This window comes from Geotrypetes seraphini, chromosome 13, assembly GCF_902459505.1.
Source record: "Geotrypetes seraphini chromosome 13, aGeoSer1.1, whole genome shotgun sequence".
In the NCBI taxonomy this organism is placed as follows: Eukaryota; Metazoa; Chordata; class Amphibia; order Gymnophiona; family Dermophiidae; genus Geotrypetes; species Geotrypetes seraphini.
Genome location: NC_047096.1, coordinates 3,241,963 through 3,260,652, shown reverse-complemented (window position 1 = coordinate 3,260,652; position 18,690 = coordinate 3,241,963). Strand labels below are relative to the sequence as shown.

The 18,690-nt window shown below is 44.6% G+C and overlaps 1 protein-coding gene across 1 annotated transcript in view; it reads right to left on the bottom strand.

The window, feature by feature from the left end:
- Nucleotides 1-16,734, bottom strand: part of MFSD4A (major facilitator superfamily domain containing 4A) — a 35,538-nt gene extending 18,804 nt beyond the window's left edge. The window contains exon 1 of the mRNA XM_033918899.1: nt 16,459-16,734. Coding sequence (XP_033774790.1) covers nt 16,459-16,688 — 230 coding nt within the window. The 5' untranslated portion in view covers nt 16,689-16,734. The remainder of the gene's footprint in view (nt 1-16,458) is intronic.
- Between the last annotated feature and the right edge of the window lie 1,956 nt (nt 16,735-18,690).

The window sequence follows — 18,690 nt, the reverse complement described above, 5'->3', positions numbered from 1 at the left end:
GCACGACAATGTATATTCAATGAGAATGCAGTTTATTGCACTGTCAGAAAAGTACACACACAACAGCAGTCTGCAGTTCACGGCTCAAATATCCTCATTCCTGTCAGTGTGTGATCCACAACTGGTTCCTGCGCTGACAGGAAGGGAAATATTTTTTAAAAGACCAGTTGCTGTAGTAAGGATTGCCTCCATCCATCCAAAAGAATCCCCAAATTCCTCACCCCATCCCAAGTTAACCCTGCTACTCATCTGACTCCCCACCCCATCCTAATTACCCTAGTCTTTACCAGAACCCACACCCCTCCATCCTCCCACATATCTTGGTGTCTAGTGGCGTTCCTGACCCCACAAACAACCCTGGTGTGGAGTGGTACCTGTGACTTCCCTGGGCTCCCAGAACCCCTTTTCCCCAGCTCACCTTCAAGAGGAACAAATCCATTTCCTCAAGTGAAATTCAGGGATAATAATGATCAAAAAGGAAGTCAGAAAGAAGTTTAATATAGCGAAAAACTGACTCCAATAAGGAACTGCCTATGGAGAATGGTCAATTAGATATGTAACTCGCTCAGAGATGTGAAACTCAGAAAGGAAGGTTGTTAGACCTCCCTAGAAAAGAGTTCGCCTTCCCAGTCATTGCAGGTTAATAGACCTATGATCACGCTTCAAGGCACTGAAATATATTTGTATATATTAAAAAAAATTTTTAAAGTCCTTTAAATATAGGAAAGTAATATCTTCTCAGATGTTTATCTCAAAAGCACCATCACTGCATTGGTAAAGTATATTAAAGTTCACTTAACTTTCAAACTGAATTCAAGGGGTCCCGATGTGGCCCCGTTTTGATCCCTGCTTCAGGGGACCTGAGGTCCATCGTGCCCAGCAGTACGCTTACGCGGCGGCCCAACAGGTCCAGGACCTGTACAGTAATCCTCTATCTATACCCCTCTATCCCCTTTTCCAGCAGGAAATTGTCCAATCCTTTCTTAAACCCCAGAACCGTACTCTGCCCTGTTACGCCCTCTGGAAGCGCATTCCAGGTGTCCACCACACGTTGGGTAAAGAAGAACTTCCTAGTATTCGTTTTGAATCTGTCCCCTTTCAACTTTTCCGAATGCCCTCTTGTTCTTTTATTTTTCGAAAGTTTGAAGAATCTGTCCCTCTCTACTCTCTCTATGCCCTTCATGATCTTGTAAGTCTCTATCATATCCCCTCTAAGCCTCCTCCTCTCCAGGGAAAAGAGACCCAGTTTCTCCAATCTTTCTCTATCTATCTATCTCTATTTCTGTCTCTCTCCCTTTCTCTCTCTTTCTTTCTATCTCTCTCTCTCTCTCTCTCTCTTTCTGTCCCTCTCCACTCTCTCTATGCTCTTCATGATCTTGTAAGTCTCTATCGTATCCCCTCTAAGTCTCCTCTTCTCCAGGGAAAAGAGACCCAGTTTCTCCAATCTTTCTTTCTCTCTCTATTTCTGTCTCTCTTTCTTTCTATCTCTCTCTCTCTCTTTCTGTCCCTCTCCACTCTCTCTATGCCCTTCATGATCTTGTAAGTCTCTATCATATCCCCTCTAAGTCTCCTCTTCTCCAGGGAAAAGAGACCCAGTTTCTCCAATCTTTCTCTATCTATCTCTCTCTATTTCTGTCTCTCTCCCTTTCTTCCTCTCTTTCTTTCTTTCTATCTCTCTCTCTCTCTTTCTGTCCCTCTCCACTCTCTCTATGCTCTTCATGATCTTGTAAGTCTCTATCGTATCCCCTCTAAGTCTCCTCTTCTCCAGGGAAAAGAGACCCAGTTTCTCCAATCTTTCTCTATCTATCTATCTATCTCTATTTCTGTCTCTCTTTCTTTCTATCTCTCTCTCTCTTTCTGTCCCTCTCCACTCTCTCTATGCTCTTCATGATCTTGTAAGTCTCTATCGTATCCCCTCTAAGTCTCCTCTTCTCCAGGGAAAAGAGACCCAGTTTCTCCAATGAATCAATCCAATCCAATCCCATACACAGACTGCTAAAGCCATAGTTGGTGACTTTGTGGGTGGTCTGGGGTCAGAGTCGGAACTTAGTAATTTATTTCTTTCACATCCCATCCTCCCCAGAGGATTCAGAATGGGTTACAAGGTAACATATAAACATAATTACGGTAAACCAGGGCTTCCCAAGTCCGGTCCTTGATATCCACAGTGAACATACATGAGAGAGATTTGCATACCAAGAAGGCAGTGCAGGCCAATCTCTCTCATGCATATTCATTGTGGATATCCTGAAAACCTGGTCTGACAGTAGATCTCAAGGTCCGGACTTGGGCAGCCCTGCTGTAAACAAATGAGATACAGACAGGCAATATGGGCTACAATGAGGTTTGTTTGGGGTTTTTTAAAATTATTTTTATTGATTTAACAAATTTTTACAAGTAAAAACTACTTGCACAAGAAATACAGAGTATGTTCCAACAAAATTAACATCAATTTACATATCATCAATATGCTACTTTTCCAAATGAAGTAAATGGAACTTAGCTCATCCTTAGACCACTAATAATTTTGGAGAGAGAAAAAGGAAAATCTAAAAGGAGTACACATTCACCGTTTCTTCAAAGGAAAAGACTTCAACGTCTGCATGTCTGGCTTTTTTTTTTCCATTTTGGAGCTACTAACCCCTTAAGGCCCAAAAAGGATCTTAGATGGTCTGGGGTAAAGAAGACATATTTCAGACCAGCGTAAATATAGCCCCCAGCCTCCTTGTCTCCTCTCGCATTCCCAAAAATAAACTCCGCCTTTCCTGAGTTACTTTGGTTACATCATGGTGCAACCATGTACGTTGACCAGAAAAGAGCAAACAGAGTTAAGATCTTGCTCAAATATAGAGTTGACAATTAAAATTGCTCTTTCAACAATATCAGAAGACGAGTCCTCTAGAACTGCAGTAAGATTTTGTAAATCATTATCAGGAACCAGATTTTCACCCATAGGTACATTATTAATATCAAGATTTCTCTTTAATGCAGGTAAATAATACGCTTTATTTATGGGCAGAATCTGGTCCTGAGGGAAATTCAAACATTCTATAAGAATTTTTTTAAAAAAAGTTTTCTTGGTGACATAGCCATTATCTTTGGGCAGTTTAAGACTTAAATTCAATCTGTGGTTATAGTTCTCTATCATTTCAATTTTCCTTGAAGTAAATGTTTGTTCTTTAATTGTAGTGGAATTTGAATTCTTCAAAGACTTGTATCTTGTCCATACATTCCTGCTTGAATTTACTACATAAGAATTGCCGCTGCTGGGTCAGACCAGTGGTCCATCGCACCCAGCAGTCCGCCCATGCGGTGGCCCCCAGGTCAAAGACCAGCGCCCTAAACGAGCCCAGCCTCACCTGCATACATTCCAGCTGAGTAGGAGCTTGTCCAACCTTGTCTTGAATCCCTGGAGGGTGCCCTCCCCCACGACAGACTCCGGAAGAGCGATCCAACCCTCCACCACTCTCTGCACCAAAACCTTCATGTCTTCTTCCACTTCAGGTAGTTGAGGCCTTTAAGAACTTCCACTTCAGGTAGTTGAGGACTTTAAGAACAAATGGGATCAACACGTGGGTTCACTTCAAAGAAGAACTTAGGGGAGGGTTCTTTGAGTGGGCAGACTTGTTGGGCCGAAGGCCTTTTTTCTGCTGTCATATTGTATGTTTCTATGTTACTATCTATCTTCTTTATGGCCTCAAAGAATATCTCCAGTGTAACTGCTGGGCTTCTTGATGTACCTCCCTCTCTCTCGGCGATCTTCCAGCCCTGCTTTCCAGCTGGGGCTGGGGCTCCTCTCGCTGCCTGCTCCAAAATGTCCTCACTCTGCGATCCCTCTGGACAAGAGAGTGCCGGCGGCGATAGCAATGTCTGTAGCTCCAGGGACTCAGGTCCTCCGCAGATATCTGCCGCCGCAAGGGTAGCTGGAAGTCAGCTGAGCTGTGTTGCTCAAAGAAACGCTGAATCATCTGTTGCACCGGAGAAGACGTGAAAGCCAGCGGCTGTGACACTGTCACGTTCCCCTTCCTCTTTGTACGGGGCATATCGAAATCAAGTAAACAGCATTCCTCTTTGCAGAAATATAAGAATTTGCAAGCGAAGAAAAAAGCAGTCCAAGTTCAGCTAACGGACGTCCGCCATCTTGGATTTCTCTCAATCCTCCCATATCAGCTACAGTGGCATTTTGACCACCTAAGTTAACCAGACAAATCAGGCTGCGTAGAAGTCAGTTCTGTATTTATCTGGTTTCATTTACAAAGTTAAGGACTTGTTAAGATATAGAAAAGTCATTAAAACTTATTTTTGACCTTTGAACTGTTGCTGGAAATTATTTCATGGTTTACTTGGGAGAATTATTTGTTTTTATTATATGTCATTTTAAAGATTTGTTTAAATGATTTTATGTTATTTGTTTTTAGTTGATTTTAACATGACATCTATAAATTCAATTAAGTAAGTTCCTTTGTAAACTGTTCTGAATGCTATCAGGAGGATGGGCGAAACAATGGAATAAAAAATCAAGCACCGAAAGGAAGATTCTCAAAAAGCGACGGTCTGCTAACGCAGCCATTCCGATACCAAATCTAAAAACCCAAGACATTCTTTTAAAAATTGTGCATGCAAATAACATTGGCGGACAGCAGCAAAGATTTCCTAATTTGCATATGGCCATCACTGATGCCTTCAACGCCGCCGTAAAAATTAACCCAAAACAAAAACACACCACGACTTGACCCGAGATGCCCACACTCTCCCGCTGCACTAAAACCTAACCCGACATTGACCGGCACCCCTGGACCAGTCGCTTTTTTTAGCTGCCAAAAGACGACATCACTTTTTAAAAATGACTCATTTCAATGTTGAAGAGCCCGTTTGCATGTTAGTGTCGGAGACTGCTAGAAACCTCATTAAAGAGGGAGATGATCCCTTTTGATAATCTGTCGCTAAACTGTGGACAGGTTAAACCACCGGAAAACAGTTTAGCAACGGCGTTTAAAGTTTTGAGAATCTAGGCCTGAATTCAGGAGCAGTGCCCGGATATGGCCTGGCTTTTAAAACCCACTGACTGCTGCTGGGTGAATATTTAGTCCAAAGATTTTACCTGCTTTTTGTTTTATTTTATTTATAACCCGCCCTTCCCAAGGCATTCCAGAGCATAGTTGAAAAGGACATATTTAAAAAGACATGTCTCTTTAAATTGTGCCAACTGAGCCATAAGTTACATACATATTGACTTTGCTGTGAAACATAACTCAAATAAGTAAAAGGTTGTATAACCAGTGACTGGTAAGTCACTGAAGTTTACAGGTAGGTATAAACCTCACACAGAAATCCCTCCAATCCTGGCAGAGAAAAGAGAAAGCAGTGTCTGTTTCAAACAACATAACTCTGGTATTTACCTGAAAGGAGGAACCAGGATGTGAGCTTTGGAATCAAAGAAGCCATTCTTTAAAATGACATCTAATAATGATTCTTGTAAAAGTTTGATTGATTCATCAGTAAGAGGGAGAATAATGCTTCAAAGAAAAGGGTAAAATTGTATCTGCAATCCATGCGTATCGCTCTGCTTCATCCTCCCAAATAAAACTATTTTTGCTTCCTGCCACTGGGGAGAAGTGTGATGCGGTGAATCTTGGCACTGAGTTACATTAATTCTCAGGCTGCCACAGTGGCAAGTCTGTTTAGAGAGCAATGAAAGAAGGGAGACTCTGGTTGAATTACAGTTTTGGAAACCCTATCATTTCAGTTATCTCTTACATACCCCTCGAGTTGTGGCTGCTGTCCTGGGGAACCCCTATATACCGCTAAACCCTAAGTTCAAAGCGGTTTACAATGAGAGTCGTGCTGAGAGAGAATGCAGTGTTTACAGTAGGAGACATATGTTTACAACAAGATACATATGTTTGGAACAGGATATAAGATAGGTAAATTATAAAATTAGTCAGAGACCACTGTTCAGGCAGTGGGCCTGATGGGCCGCCGCGGGAGCGGACCGCTGGGCAAGATGGACCTCTGGTCTGCCTCAGCGGAGGCAACTTCTTATGTTCTTATGAGAGACCGAACAGAAATGGTGGTGGGTTTTCTACCGTCTGCTGAGACAGAACAGCCTAACAGTGTCCCATCGTCATGGAGGCCAATCCAAGTCACAAGTACCCGGCAAAAACCCAGAGTAGCAACATTCCAGAGCTGAGATTGTGATGTCATAATGCCTCATTCCACCAATGCCTAAGAGCCAACTTCATCAGTGATGTCACAATGGCCAACAGTGGCCAATCCAGGTCACAAGGTTTGGACAAATTCCTAGAGGAAAAGTCCTTAGTCTGCTGTTGAGACAGACATGGGACGGTAACATGGAATGCTGCTACTATTTGAGTTTTTGCCAGGTACTTGTGACTTGGATTGGCCTCCGTGGGCCATTGGTCTGATCCAATAAGGCTATTCTTATGTGAGTTGAATATAGGACATTGAAGCCATTGTGACATCACTGATGAGGTTGGCTCTTAGGCATTGGTGGAATGAGGCATTATGACATCATAATCTCAGCTGTGGAATGCTGCTACTGTTTGGGTCTTTGCCAGCTACTCGTGACTTGGATTGGCCTCTGTGAAGACGGAATAGTGGGCTAGACCAGTGGTCTCCAACTCAAACCCTTTGCAGGGCCACATTTTGGATTTGTAGGGCCGCAGAAAAAATAGTTAATGTCTTATTAAAGAAATGACAACTTTACATGAGGTAAAACTCGTTATAGTTTACAAATCTTTCCTTAATTGCTTCTGATCATTTCAGCTCTACACAGCATAAGAACATAAGAAATGCCTTCACCGGATCAGATCGAGGTCCATCCAGTCCGGTGCTCCGCACACGCGGCGGCCCATTTAGCAATGCAGAAAGTGAAGTTTGGATAGTTTTTCACTTTCTGCATGTTGCACTGATTTCAGCTGTGTAAAGCTGAAATGATCAGAAGCAATTAAGGAAAGATTTATAAACTATAAAGAGTTTTACCTCATGCAAAATTGTGATTTAGATTCTAAAGTATCAACCGCAAGAGACAGGGTTTTAGTGTAGTTCTCTAGGGGAGAATCAATAACCGACTTGTGCCTTAAGTGTCCGGTGGTCGTGTCCACAACCGCCTTCAGCTCTCACCTCCTCCAGCACCGGACACAACCGCCATCTTACATCAAGCAGTCACTGCCAAAAGAGGTGCCGGATTTCACGAGAGTTCAGGAGATTGCATGCACTGCCTCCAGTGGTTACCTTATGTTCTGGAATAGAGAATGACACGGTGACAAAATTCATCACCATTCCCGTCCCTGCGGATAACTGTGGGAAACCATCTTCATGTCATTCTTTAAGGAGAGAGGGAAGAATCAGAGTATAATTGGGCACAACCACTGACCCGCAAGCTTTGCTTTGAAGAATGCTGGTGTAGAAGGACTGAGGTTGAAACAGACACTACAGAATGACAGTCTCTGGTATCCAGAGCAGATAGTGTGATGTCATAATGCCTCATTCCACCAGTGCCTAAGAGCCAATCACATCAGTGATGTCACAATGGCTTCATTATCCTTGGCTCCCATAAGAATCAGAGTATGAATGGCCACAACCACTGACCCGCAAGCTTTGCTTTGAAGCATGCTGGTGTAGAAGGACCGAGGTTGAAACAGACACTACAGAATGACAGTCTCTGGTATCCAGAGCAGATATTGTGATGTCATAATGCCTCATTCCACCAGTGCCTAAGAGCCAGTCACATCAGTGATGTCACAATGGCTTCATTATCCTTGGCTCCCATAAGAATCAGAGTATGAATGGCCACAACCACTGACCCGCAAGCTTTGCTTTGAAGAATGCTGGTGTAGAAGGACTGAGGTTGAGATAGACACTAAAGAATGACAGTCTCTGGTATCCAGAGCAGATATTGTGATGTCATAATGCCTCATTCCACCAGTGCCTAAGAGCCAATCACATCAGTGATGTCACAATGGCTTCATTATCCTTGGCTCCCATAAGAATCAGAGTATGAATGGCCACAACCACTGACCCGCAAGCTTTGCTCTGAAGAATGCTGGTGTAGAAGGACAGAGGCTGAAAGAGACACTGGAAAATGACATGGGATTATTTCCCGCGGTTATCCGCGGGGACGGGAACGGTGATGAATTTTGTCACCGTGTCATTCTCTATTCTGGAACGTTGCCCACCTCACTGCTGTAACCTCACACAAGCGCTTTCCTGCATCTGTACGCGATTGTCCTCTCTACTCTACCTCACATTCGCGTACAGATGCAGGAAAGCGTTTGCGTGAGGTTACAGCAGTGAGGCGGGCAACGTTCCAGAACAATGGTAATATACCGAAGGCTTCAAAATAGTACCTGGCGGGCCGCGGTTTTGAGACCACTGGGCTAGATAGACCATTGGTCTGACCCAGTAACCCACAACTTTAACGAGCTGTTTGAAATGCGCTTCATAAGCTTGCATCCTAGAATTTACCTAGGGAGCTATTAACTGCTTTTGTAGCTTACTCTAATTTATTTCATGCTTGGATAGAAGCAGATTTACTCAGCTGCAGAGAAACATCAATTTTATGGTGAGAGCTCATGGATATGTTGCTGATGGTTTCAGTGCGGGACTAGTGCTAGGTCAGGTTGCTTCATTCACCTGAAACATTTTTGGCAGCCTGACAAACATCTTGGAGCAGGTAGACACTTTCATTATGCACCCACAACCTTCACGTACACTGGAAGAAGAAACCAGACTTATACAGCCTGAGGAGCTGGTGGACCCCCACCACATGGAGAAAAGAACTGGATTGATGGTTTAAACCCCCACCCCCCTTGCACAGGAGAAAAAAATGGTCTGATGGGGAACCCCCAATGCAAGATACAAGAAGTGGGCTGCTCATTGTCCTGAGAGCAAGTTTACTTCTCCTGCAACGCCAAAGGCTTCATAGGCAAAAACATTGTCCTGCAGCAACAACCCTGGGAGCAAGGAACTCCAGATGCCCAGCGTTGAGAGGGGAAGGCAGAAGGAAGACGGCAGCAAGCTGGTGATAGCAGATTGGGGATATGGGTTGGAGAGTCCATATTTATCTGGTAGCATAGACAGTGGAACACTGCTTGATATGAAGGGGGGCCCTGAAGCTCTGCCCCGGCCCTGCGGAATCCTACGGCGTGGCCGCTACCCACCCACCTCCTCCCAGCACTGTACTTTTCAATCATTAGGTAGCCACTGTGCAGTGTCAGTGAGCAGGCCTGCCCCTGGAAGGAGAATGAAGTGCAGCTGCCGGACAATTTCAAATGAGAACATCAAGAAGCCCCTGTGGCCTCCCCCGTTCCGACGCCTTCTATTACATATTTCACTCTACCATGTTAATTCTTAAGACATGTTTTCTCTTCTTGTCTGTTTCATAGTATAGGTTTGTAACATCCTTAGTTCATCTTCAGTTGTCCTTACAGATTTCCTTGCTTTTGACTTTTATTCATTTCATTCAGTTCTTAATTTCATTTTAATTTCCACTAGATTCTTTCTAGTACTACTTATTATATGACCTGCATTACTATGAAGTTGTCAAGTTATTACAAATGTATTCATTACTATGCATCTTGTGTTTATGATTTTTGCTACAGAAAAATTCAATAAAAACTCTGTGAACTTTAAAAAAAACTCCCATCCTTTTAAAAATAATTCCTAGCATCCCGTTTGCTTTTTTGGCCACCACCGCACATTGGGTGGAAGGTTTCATCGTATTGTCTATGATGATACCCAGATCCTTTTCTTGGGCGCTGACCCCCCAAGGTGGACCCTAGCATCCGGTAACTGTGATTCGGGTTATTTCTTCCCAATGTGCATCACTTTGAATTTGTCCCATTAAGGGGTCCTTTTATCAAGCCGCGCTAGCGGGGTTAGCACGTCGGACATTTCATCATGCGCTACCCCCTGCGGCCGGCTAAAAAACTAACGCCTGCTCAATGCAGGCGTTAGCGGCTAGCACGGCAGGCGGTTTAACGCACGGTATTATGCGCGTTAAACCCCTACCGCAGCTTGATAAAAGAACCCCTAAATTTAATCTGCCACTTGGACGCCCAGTCTTCCAATTTCCTAAGGTCCGCCTGCAATTTTTCACAATCCGCATGAACAGTTTAGTGTCATCTGCAAATTTAATCACTTCACTCGTCGTTCCAATTTCCAGATCATTTATAAATAAGTTAAATAGCACCGGTCCCAGTACAGACCCCTGCGGCACTCCACTGGTTACTCTCCTCCATTGAGAAAAACGACCATTTAACCCTAGCCTCTGTTTTCTATCCAATAACCAATTCCTAATCCACAACTGAACTTTGCCACTGCAGGAGCTGGGCTCGGTAGTGCTTTTTAAATGTTTTGATGATGGATTTTTGAGGTCTTGTATGGAGGCAGAAATTTCAGTCATGTTTGTGAGATGATTCACTTGCAGGTGGCCAGGATAGTTGTCTACTGTGAGTAGAATAGACCATTTCTTCTTCATTTCTCGGTCGATTCTCCTTACCCACTCCTAAAATGGGTTACCAGTCATCCATGTGCATTTTTTTGACCTGCAAGTGACGGGGAGGTCTTTGAATGTACGTGGCTTTGCCAATTTACTTTAGTTTCTCTCTGGTTGAGCTAGTACAAAGCAGAACTGTGAAACGTTGTTTGGAAAGTTTTCCACTCGTACATTTGTCACCCTTCATGACGAGGCTTCTGTCAGGCATTGCCTTGATAAAGCGTCCACACTCGACAGCATTAAAGATGTCGTCATCTTTGAAGCATCTGGCAAAGTCTGGGAACTTTTTGATGAACTCTTCCAACAACCTCTATTGGAACTTCATTGGATTCACCACACAAGACTTTCTGGGAAATCTGCCACTCCGAATTCCTGTGCAATTTTTTTTTAGCAACTTCTTTGATCGTCAGCCCGGAGATTCGGGCATTAACTGCCCTCATTTGTTTGAGCCATCTTAATAGGGCTTCATCGAGGGAAGTTTTCCTCCTTTACCACTGTAGGTCTCTGCTTTCCTTACCATATTTATTCTAAAATGTATATGCCGCATAATAACTATGCAGTTTACAAAATTACATTCATACATATTTAACAAATGCTAAACACAGGAAGACAACAAACGGTATCATTATCAAAATTTTCTTTAAATTCATCCTACAAGATGGAATCACAAGATCCCATAAAATCATTTACAGGACAGGAAGGCATTAACAGAATAGCATTAGCACAGGAAGGCGTTGACAAATAATTGAAACATAGAAACATAGAAAAAAGCGGCAGAAAAGGGCTATAGCCCACCAATTGCGTTTTCAACATTTTCTTAAAGTTCAATCTCCCATCACAGAATCGCAGAATGCCAGGCAGCGCATTCCAGAGCTTGGTGCCAGCCAAAGACAGCATCTTTGCCCCAATCTTTGCAAGTATTCGTGTTTACATTTTTGGATGTTGCTAACCGTACTCTTGCTAACACCAAAATGTTCCGCTGTCTTTCTTTGGCTGCCGCTTTCCAGAAAATGTAGAAGATCAACCTTTTCCTTCAATGCCAGCTCTTTGAGTTCTTTCCTTTCGGCCATCATGTCTCAATTAACTGTAAAAATTTTCAGTAATTGTAGGATGTATCTACAGCTCGGACCAGTCCTTCACGTTGAAAAAAATCTTCAGCAACACGTGATAAACAATAAGTTGTTAGGCCTAATCCAACACTTGGTAATAATAAAACATGAAAAAAAAACCAAAAAAATGAATACAACTATGGGGCAAAGCCAATACCTTTTACCCCTTTGTGTAGAGTGGACTCAACTGGTCAAGTTATAGAGGGTAAATATCGTGTGTCACAGTCCAAGTGGTCAAGATACAGCTTACAGATGTATCAATATATAGAGTTCAGTCTATGAAAATTAGGTCAACTTAAGGAGGTGATCAAAGCACGGAGATGGCCAATTAGGGAGGTTCTACTGTATATCCTTGAAGTGCTGTAGAATCAATATTAATTTCTAATGATTAATACCCAGTCTGAACAAGCAGGTCATGGCGGTTTACAAACTTAGTAGGATGTGTAAGCTTGAAATCTTTTGCTAGTCCTCAGAGCTTTCTTACATTCATACTGCGGCCCTTCAAATGAAAAATGTTGGCGACCACTGGTCTAGGACTTCTCCAGCTCTCACTTTGATTGATTGTAAGTGTTATGTGTATGAGCCGAGTGGCATGAGTGTGTGCAACCTGCCTATAATTCTAAGCACACACAAACTGGCAGAGATGGTGGCTGCTGGAACCAAAATATAAAAGCCATATAGCCAGGCCAGTCTTCCCGTTCATATCAAATGTGAACTCTACAATCTCTTCCACTTCCTTAGATTCTCCATGCTTGGCCTATGTTTTCTTGAATTCAGATATTGTCCTTAACTCCACTGGAAGGTGGGTGAATAGCCCTCTAATAGTTAAAGTGAGCTGAGAAACAGGGGATCCAGGGTGCAAACCCCACCATTGCTCCTTGTGACCTTGGGCTTCCCCCTGGCCTCCCAGTCTCACTTTAAAAACTAATTACGGCCCGCAGGGAATCGCCAGTGCTGTAGAGACTCTAGCAGGCTGCCGTTGGCCTCCGTTGCACATTCCCTCTGCCAGACCAAAACAGGATGTCATGTCAGAGGAGGGGTGGGACCCGCAGCAGAGGGAACATGGGGCGGAAGCTGCCGGCAGCATGCTAAAATTGCTATTGCACTGGCGATCCTTTGCAGGCCATAATTAGTTTTTTAAAGTGAGCCTGGGAGGATAAGGCGGAAACATGCCGGCCTTTGAGGGGATCCCCTAGTGTAGCTATTAGAAGTACATGGAGGGAGGGAGGGAGGGGGTCTAAAGAGAGTGGCATATGCCGGACTGAGGGGGCCTGGGGGGGGGAGGTGAAGGAAAAGAAATAATGGGTTTGAAAACAGAGGAGAGATGGTGGACAATGAGATGGAGGGAGGGAAAAGAAAGAGAGTGAAGTTGGACCCAAGAGGTGCTGTGGAGGGAGGGGGGATAGAGATACTAGATAGGAGGTTAGTTGGGAAGAGGGAAGAGAAAGGGAGGGGAAGGAGAGAGAGATGCTGGTTGAAAGGGTAGTTAAGAAAAGGAGGATTGTTGGGATCAATTGCTGCAGCCGCTCTTTCATTCTTCGGGCCGCTGGCAGCGCCAGTGAAGTAAACATGCTGCCTTCCGCAGTTGGAAGCTTTCCCGCTGCTGGTCCTGCTTAGGTGTGAAGCAGTAGCAGAAGGAAAGCTTTACTTACGCTGCCGGTGGCCTGAAGAGCGCAGGTATACTGCCTTATCGGATCCCATGGAGGAGAGGAACGCTGGAGGATCGGAGGGGGTGGGGGGAGTGGTCATTTGAGAAATGCTGGACTGCAGGGTTTGAGATGAAAAAAAAGAAAGATGCCAGACTTCCAGAGAAGAGAAGGGAAGGACAGAGATGGAAGATGGATGGTGAGCACGGAGAAAAAAGAAAAGTCAAATGGGCAGGAGACCCTGGAAAGCGAGTTATCAGAAGACAAACAGAAACCAGAGCCTGGCACCAACATGATTTGAATAATGGCCAGAAAACAAAAGGTAGAAAAAAAATCATTCTATTTTCTGTTTTCTGATTACAATATGTCAGCTTGAAATGTGTATCCTGCCAGAGCTGGTGTTAGACCGCAAACGTGAGCTAGGATTTAACAGAGAGAGGAAAAGTCCTTTTTATTTGTTCATTTTATTTACACCACAGTGCCAGTGTGTGTAGGAGAGGGCAAAGGGGGTGAGGTGGGTGAAGAGGCTACAAAATAAACCAGCCAGGACATTTGGGTAGGAAAATTGATTCAATAGGCTGAATCAAATCGAAAAAGTTGTCCCTGAATCGGGCAGCACTACTAGGACACTTACCTTGTATTATAAAGAACAAATGGTAGCCATTTGGACTGTATATAAAATTTGCGGATGACACTAAACTCTGTAGAAGGGTCAGAACTACGGAAGAGTGTGAGGCCCTACAAAGAGACCTAAGCAAACTGGAGGAGTGGGCGAATAAATGGCAGATGAAATTCAATGTAGGGAAATGCAAGGTCATGCATATAGGGAGAAAGAACCCGATGTTCAGCTACCAAATGGGGGGATTAGTATTAGAGGGAAGTAACCTTGAAAGAGATTTGGGTGTACTGGTGGATACAACAATGAAGTCAACAGCGCAATGCGCAGCAGCTGCGAAGAAGGCGAACAGAATGTTGGGTATTATTAAAAATGGTATTACGACCAGAACAAAAGAAGTCATCCTGCCGTTGTATCGGGCAATGGTGCGCCCACACCTGGAGTACTGTGTTCAGTATTGGTCACCGCATCTTAAGAAGGATATGGCAATACTTGAGAGGGTCCAGAGGAGAGCGACACGAATGATTAAGGGCATGGAAAACCTTTCATACACTGAAAGATTGGAGAAGCTGGAGCTCTTCTCCCTGGAAAAGCGGAGACTCAGAGGAGACATGATAGAGACCTACAAGATCATGAAGGGCATAGAGAAAGTGGAGAGAGACAGATTCTTCAAACTTTCAAAACATAAAAGAACAAGAGGGCATTCGGAAAAATTGGAAGGGGATAGATTCAAAACAAATGCTAGGAAGTTTTTCTTTACTCAGCGGGTGGTGGACACCTGGAATGCGCTTCCAGAGGATGTAATAGGGCAGAGTACGGTACTGGGGTTTAAGAAAGGATTGGACAATTTCCTGTTGGAAAAGGGGATAGAGGGGGATAGATAGAGGATTATTACGCAGGTTCTGGACCTGTTGGGCCGCCGCGTGAGCGGACTGCTGGGCACGATGGACCTCAGGTCTGACCCGGCAGAGGCATTGCTTATGTGCTTATATGTATATGCTTAACCTGTTCTGAGTTCGTTGGGGAGAACATGAATGAATGAAATGGATACTATAGGATTTACCTCTGAACAGCTCCCAAGGCTGCACAAAATCTCCATAGAGCTGGCCTACATAAGCTTAGCTCAACTATCTAACAATTGTTTGGCACCTACGTGTTCTCCCCACACACACATTGGCTGGTGCATCAGTAACACAATTCACTTGGTTCACGTGGGTAGCAAGACAAAAATGTTCTGTTCATAGGCTCAGTATTTTGCAGATAAAGTCAATGTTGAAACTGGAAAGTTTTTACCTTATTTGACCAAAGAGTAGCCTAATGCTTCGAGTAGGGGAAGTCACTTAAACTTAAGATTGTAAGCCCTCTGGGGTTGGGGATAGGGCAATAATTAATGTACACCACTTCCGTATGATATTATGGATATCACACCCCTGGACTCGATACACAGTATAGAGAACAGCTCAAATTGCCTCCTCTCACCTCTCCCCAGTCCCCAAATATGGTCCAACTACTTGGCCAGTTCACCGCTGGAACTACCCTGAGTTCCTGAGCTCTCCACACACCATAGACATGTGAAATAAGATCATTGGAAAGCTACGACCCCAGCAGACACGTCTGGACCAGGAGCTCATTTCAGTAGCAGTGACCTGGGCAGTACTGCTGGTGGCAGATAAAACAAAACGGGTTGGTTCAGAGTGGTTTTACAGACATCAAAGTAAAGGTGAGAGGGAAGGGAAAAAGGCAGAGTTTGAAGGGGTGGTTAGAGCAACAGTCTCAGCACCCTGAGGTTGTGGGTAGAGAATGACAAGGGGACAAATTTTTCCCCATTCCTGCGGGAACTAATTTTCCCGTCCTGTCTTCACAAGTTCTTTTCCTGTCCCTGCCCCATTCCTGCAAGCTCCGTCCTCATCTGCACAAGCCTCAGACACTTTAAAATCCTAAGTGGCAACATTCTAGAGCTCAGATTGTGATGTCATAATGCCTCATTCCACCAATGCCTGAGCTCCATCTTCATCTGCACAAGCCTCCAACACTTTCAAATCCTAAGTGGCAACATTTTAGAGCTCAGATTGTGATGTCATAATGCCTTATTCCACCAATGCCTGAGCTCCATCTTCATCTGCACAAGCCTCCAACACTTTCAAATCCTAAGTGGCAACATTTTAGAGCTCAGATTGTGATGTCATAATGCCTCATTCCACCAATGCCTGAGCTCTGTCTTCATCTGCACAAGCCTCAAACGCTTTCAGATCCTAAGTAGCAACATTCTAGAGCTGAGATTGTGATGTCATAATGCCTCATTCCACCAATGCCTAAGCTCCGTCCTTCCTCATCTGCAGAAGCCTCAAATGCTTTAAAGTCATAAGTGTTCGAGGCTTGTGCAGTTAAGACAGAGCTTACAGGAAGGGGACAGGGATAGCGACAAAACTCACGGGGATGGGGAAAAATTTGTCCCCGTGTCATTCTCTAATTGCTCCTTGTGACCCTGGCCAAGTCACTTAATCCCTCCATTGCCCCAGGTGCATTAGATAAAGTGTGAGAGGGACCTGCTGAATGTAAACCACTTACGTGCTCTTGAAGACGCCTCCCAGGCAGCTGCCTAGCAGAAGGCAAAACTGCTGGGAGAAGAAGACCCAGGTGATCTGCTGCAGGGAGCTCTGGGTCTGGCATCGCAGGTCCAGCAAGGTGGGTCCCAGGAAAGCGATGCAGAGCCCGAAGCTGAAGAAGACGCTCCAGTAGGTCAGGGTGGGCTGCAGGTTCCTTTTCAACTGGCTGGCAAGGCGCTCATCCAGCCACATCCCTCCGGCCCCGGCGCTCGGGAACCACTGAGCGCCGGCTGCGATCGTGCCGTGCAGGCACTGGGCAGCCAGGGGGCGTGCCGGAGCCGGGCTCCGCCCAGGGGGCGGGCGCTGTAGGGCTCCGCCCACTCGCTCAGCTGTGGCTGGGCTGTGTCCACCGAGCCGGACGCCAAGGCGGATCTGCTGAGGCGGTCAGGTGTGTTGGCAGGATCTAATTGAGCCAGATCAAAGCAGTTCCGATGGCATTTAAGGGTGCCAGTGTGCCACACTTCCTATCTGGCGTCCAGTGTCTGTGCAATGCCAGATTTCTAGCCTGAGTGCTGCCTTGTGATCCAGATCCCTTTCTGTTATATTTTATATCTTATAAGAATGGCCAGAGTGGCTCAGACCAATGGTCCATTTAGCCCAGTACCCAGCAGAAAATCCCATGGCTTCCCCCCCACGTCTGTCTCAATGGCAGACTCTGGACTTTCCCTCCAGGAACTTGTCCAAACCTTTCTTAAACCCAGCTATGCTAACTGCTGTATTCACATCCTCTGGCAATGACTTCCAGAGCGAAAGTATTTCCTTCCCAGGTAGCTTCATATCCTAACTGGTTTTCTCTTTTAAAAATTCCACGCTTCTTTTATGTAATGCATCACCTCTTAAATTGCATTTTTACTGTACCATCGGTTCTTATTTGCTGTAAACCGTTCAGAACCATTCTTTTAAATTGTACTTTTCTTTTAAATCATATTCTCCACTGTAGGATCAGTTCCTATTTATTGTACATTGCATGGAATTGTATTTTCCTTTTAAATTGTATTCTTCACTGTATGACTAGTTATTATTTGTTGTAAACCACCTAGAACCATTTTTGGTCAGGCGGTATTTAAAAAATAAAATTATTATTTTGACCTCTTTTATACCACTTTCCTTAGAGTCGAGCTTTCTCAGAACGATGACTCGGTCTACAAAGTTAAGCTTTAGTTTAGTTGAGCTTAGGGGTCCTTTTATCAAGCTGCGGTAGGGTTTTAACGTGCGTAATACCGCGTGTTAAACCACCTGCCGTGCTAGCTGCTAGCGCCTGCATTGAGCAGGCGTTAGTTTTTTAGCCGGCCGCGGGGGTTAGCGCGTGATGAAATGTCCGACACGCTAACCCCACTAGCGCGGCTTGATAGAAGGACCCATTTTAACTCTTCCTGCTGTGTTCTGGGTAGCTGGGTCGTGTATTACATTACATTACATTAGTGATTTCTATTCCGCCTGTGCCTTGCGGTTCTAAGCGGATTACAATTAGAAGAGATCTGGACATTACCGAGAGAATTACATAAACAACGATTCAAGTAAATTACATGTTATGGTAGAATGTTACAAATTAAAAGATATCTGGAATTTTTCCGATAGAATTACATAGCAAGATTCAGGTAATTACAGGATACAGTGGGGAATAACAATATATTCGGGTAACAGAAGTGTATGCGGGGCGGGGGGGGGGGCAGTTTTGGCTGTGCTCCCATGGCATGACTTTTCTCAGTCACACCTTCACGTTGTCATTTTAGAAGGTTTCCGCATCTTGCGCTGGTCGTGTAATATCAGTATGACTTCCTTACCTTTTGCTCCTCTTCCTCCAAATAAACAAACCATATCTATACTTCCGTGACCTCTACATGTGATTAGATTGCATCCATATTTAAGGACTGGGGTTATTAACATGCGCTACGGTTAAGATGTGTTATTTTGCCACTAATGCTATTTTAATGCAATAACCTGCCCGAATCGGAACAATCCGTTTCTGATTCGGGCAGGTCCAACAAATTCAGTAACCTAAAATATGCAGATGGGGCCGATTGGAGGGATGTCCCCATCTGCCTGCACGGATCGCGCATGCCACTTTTGCAAGCCCATGGATTTAACCCACTTCGGGTTAAACCCACGGGCTTTCACAGGCAGTCAGGGCAGGCATGTTCGGGCCTGACTCTCCTGCTCCTATGCGGCGGCAGCCTCTTCCCTCCTTCTCTTC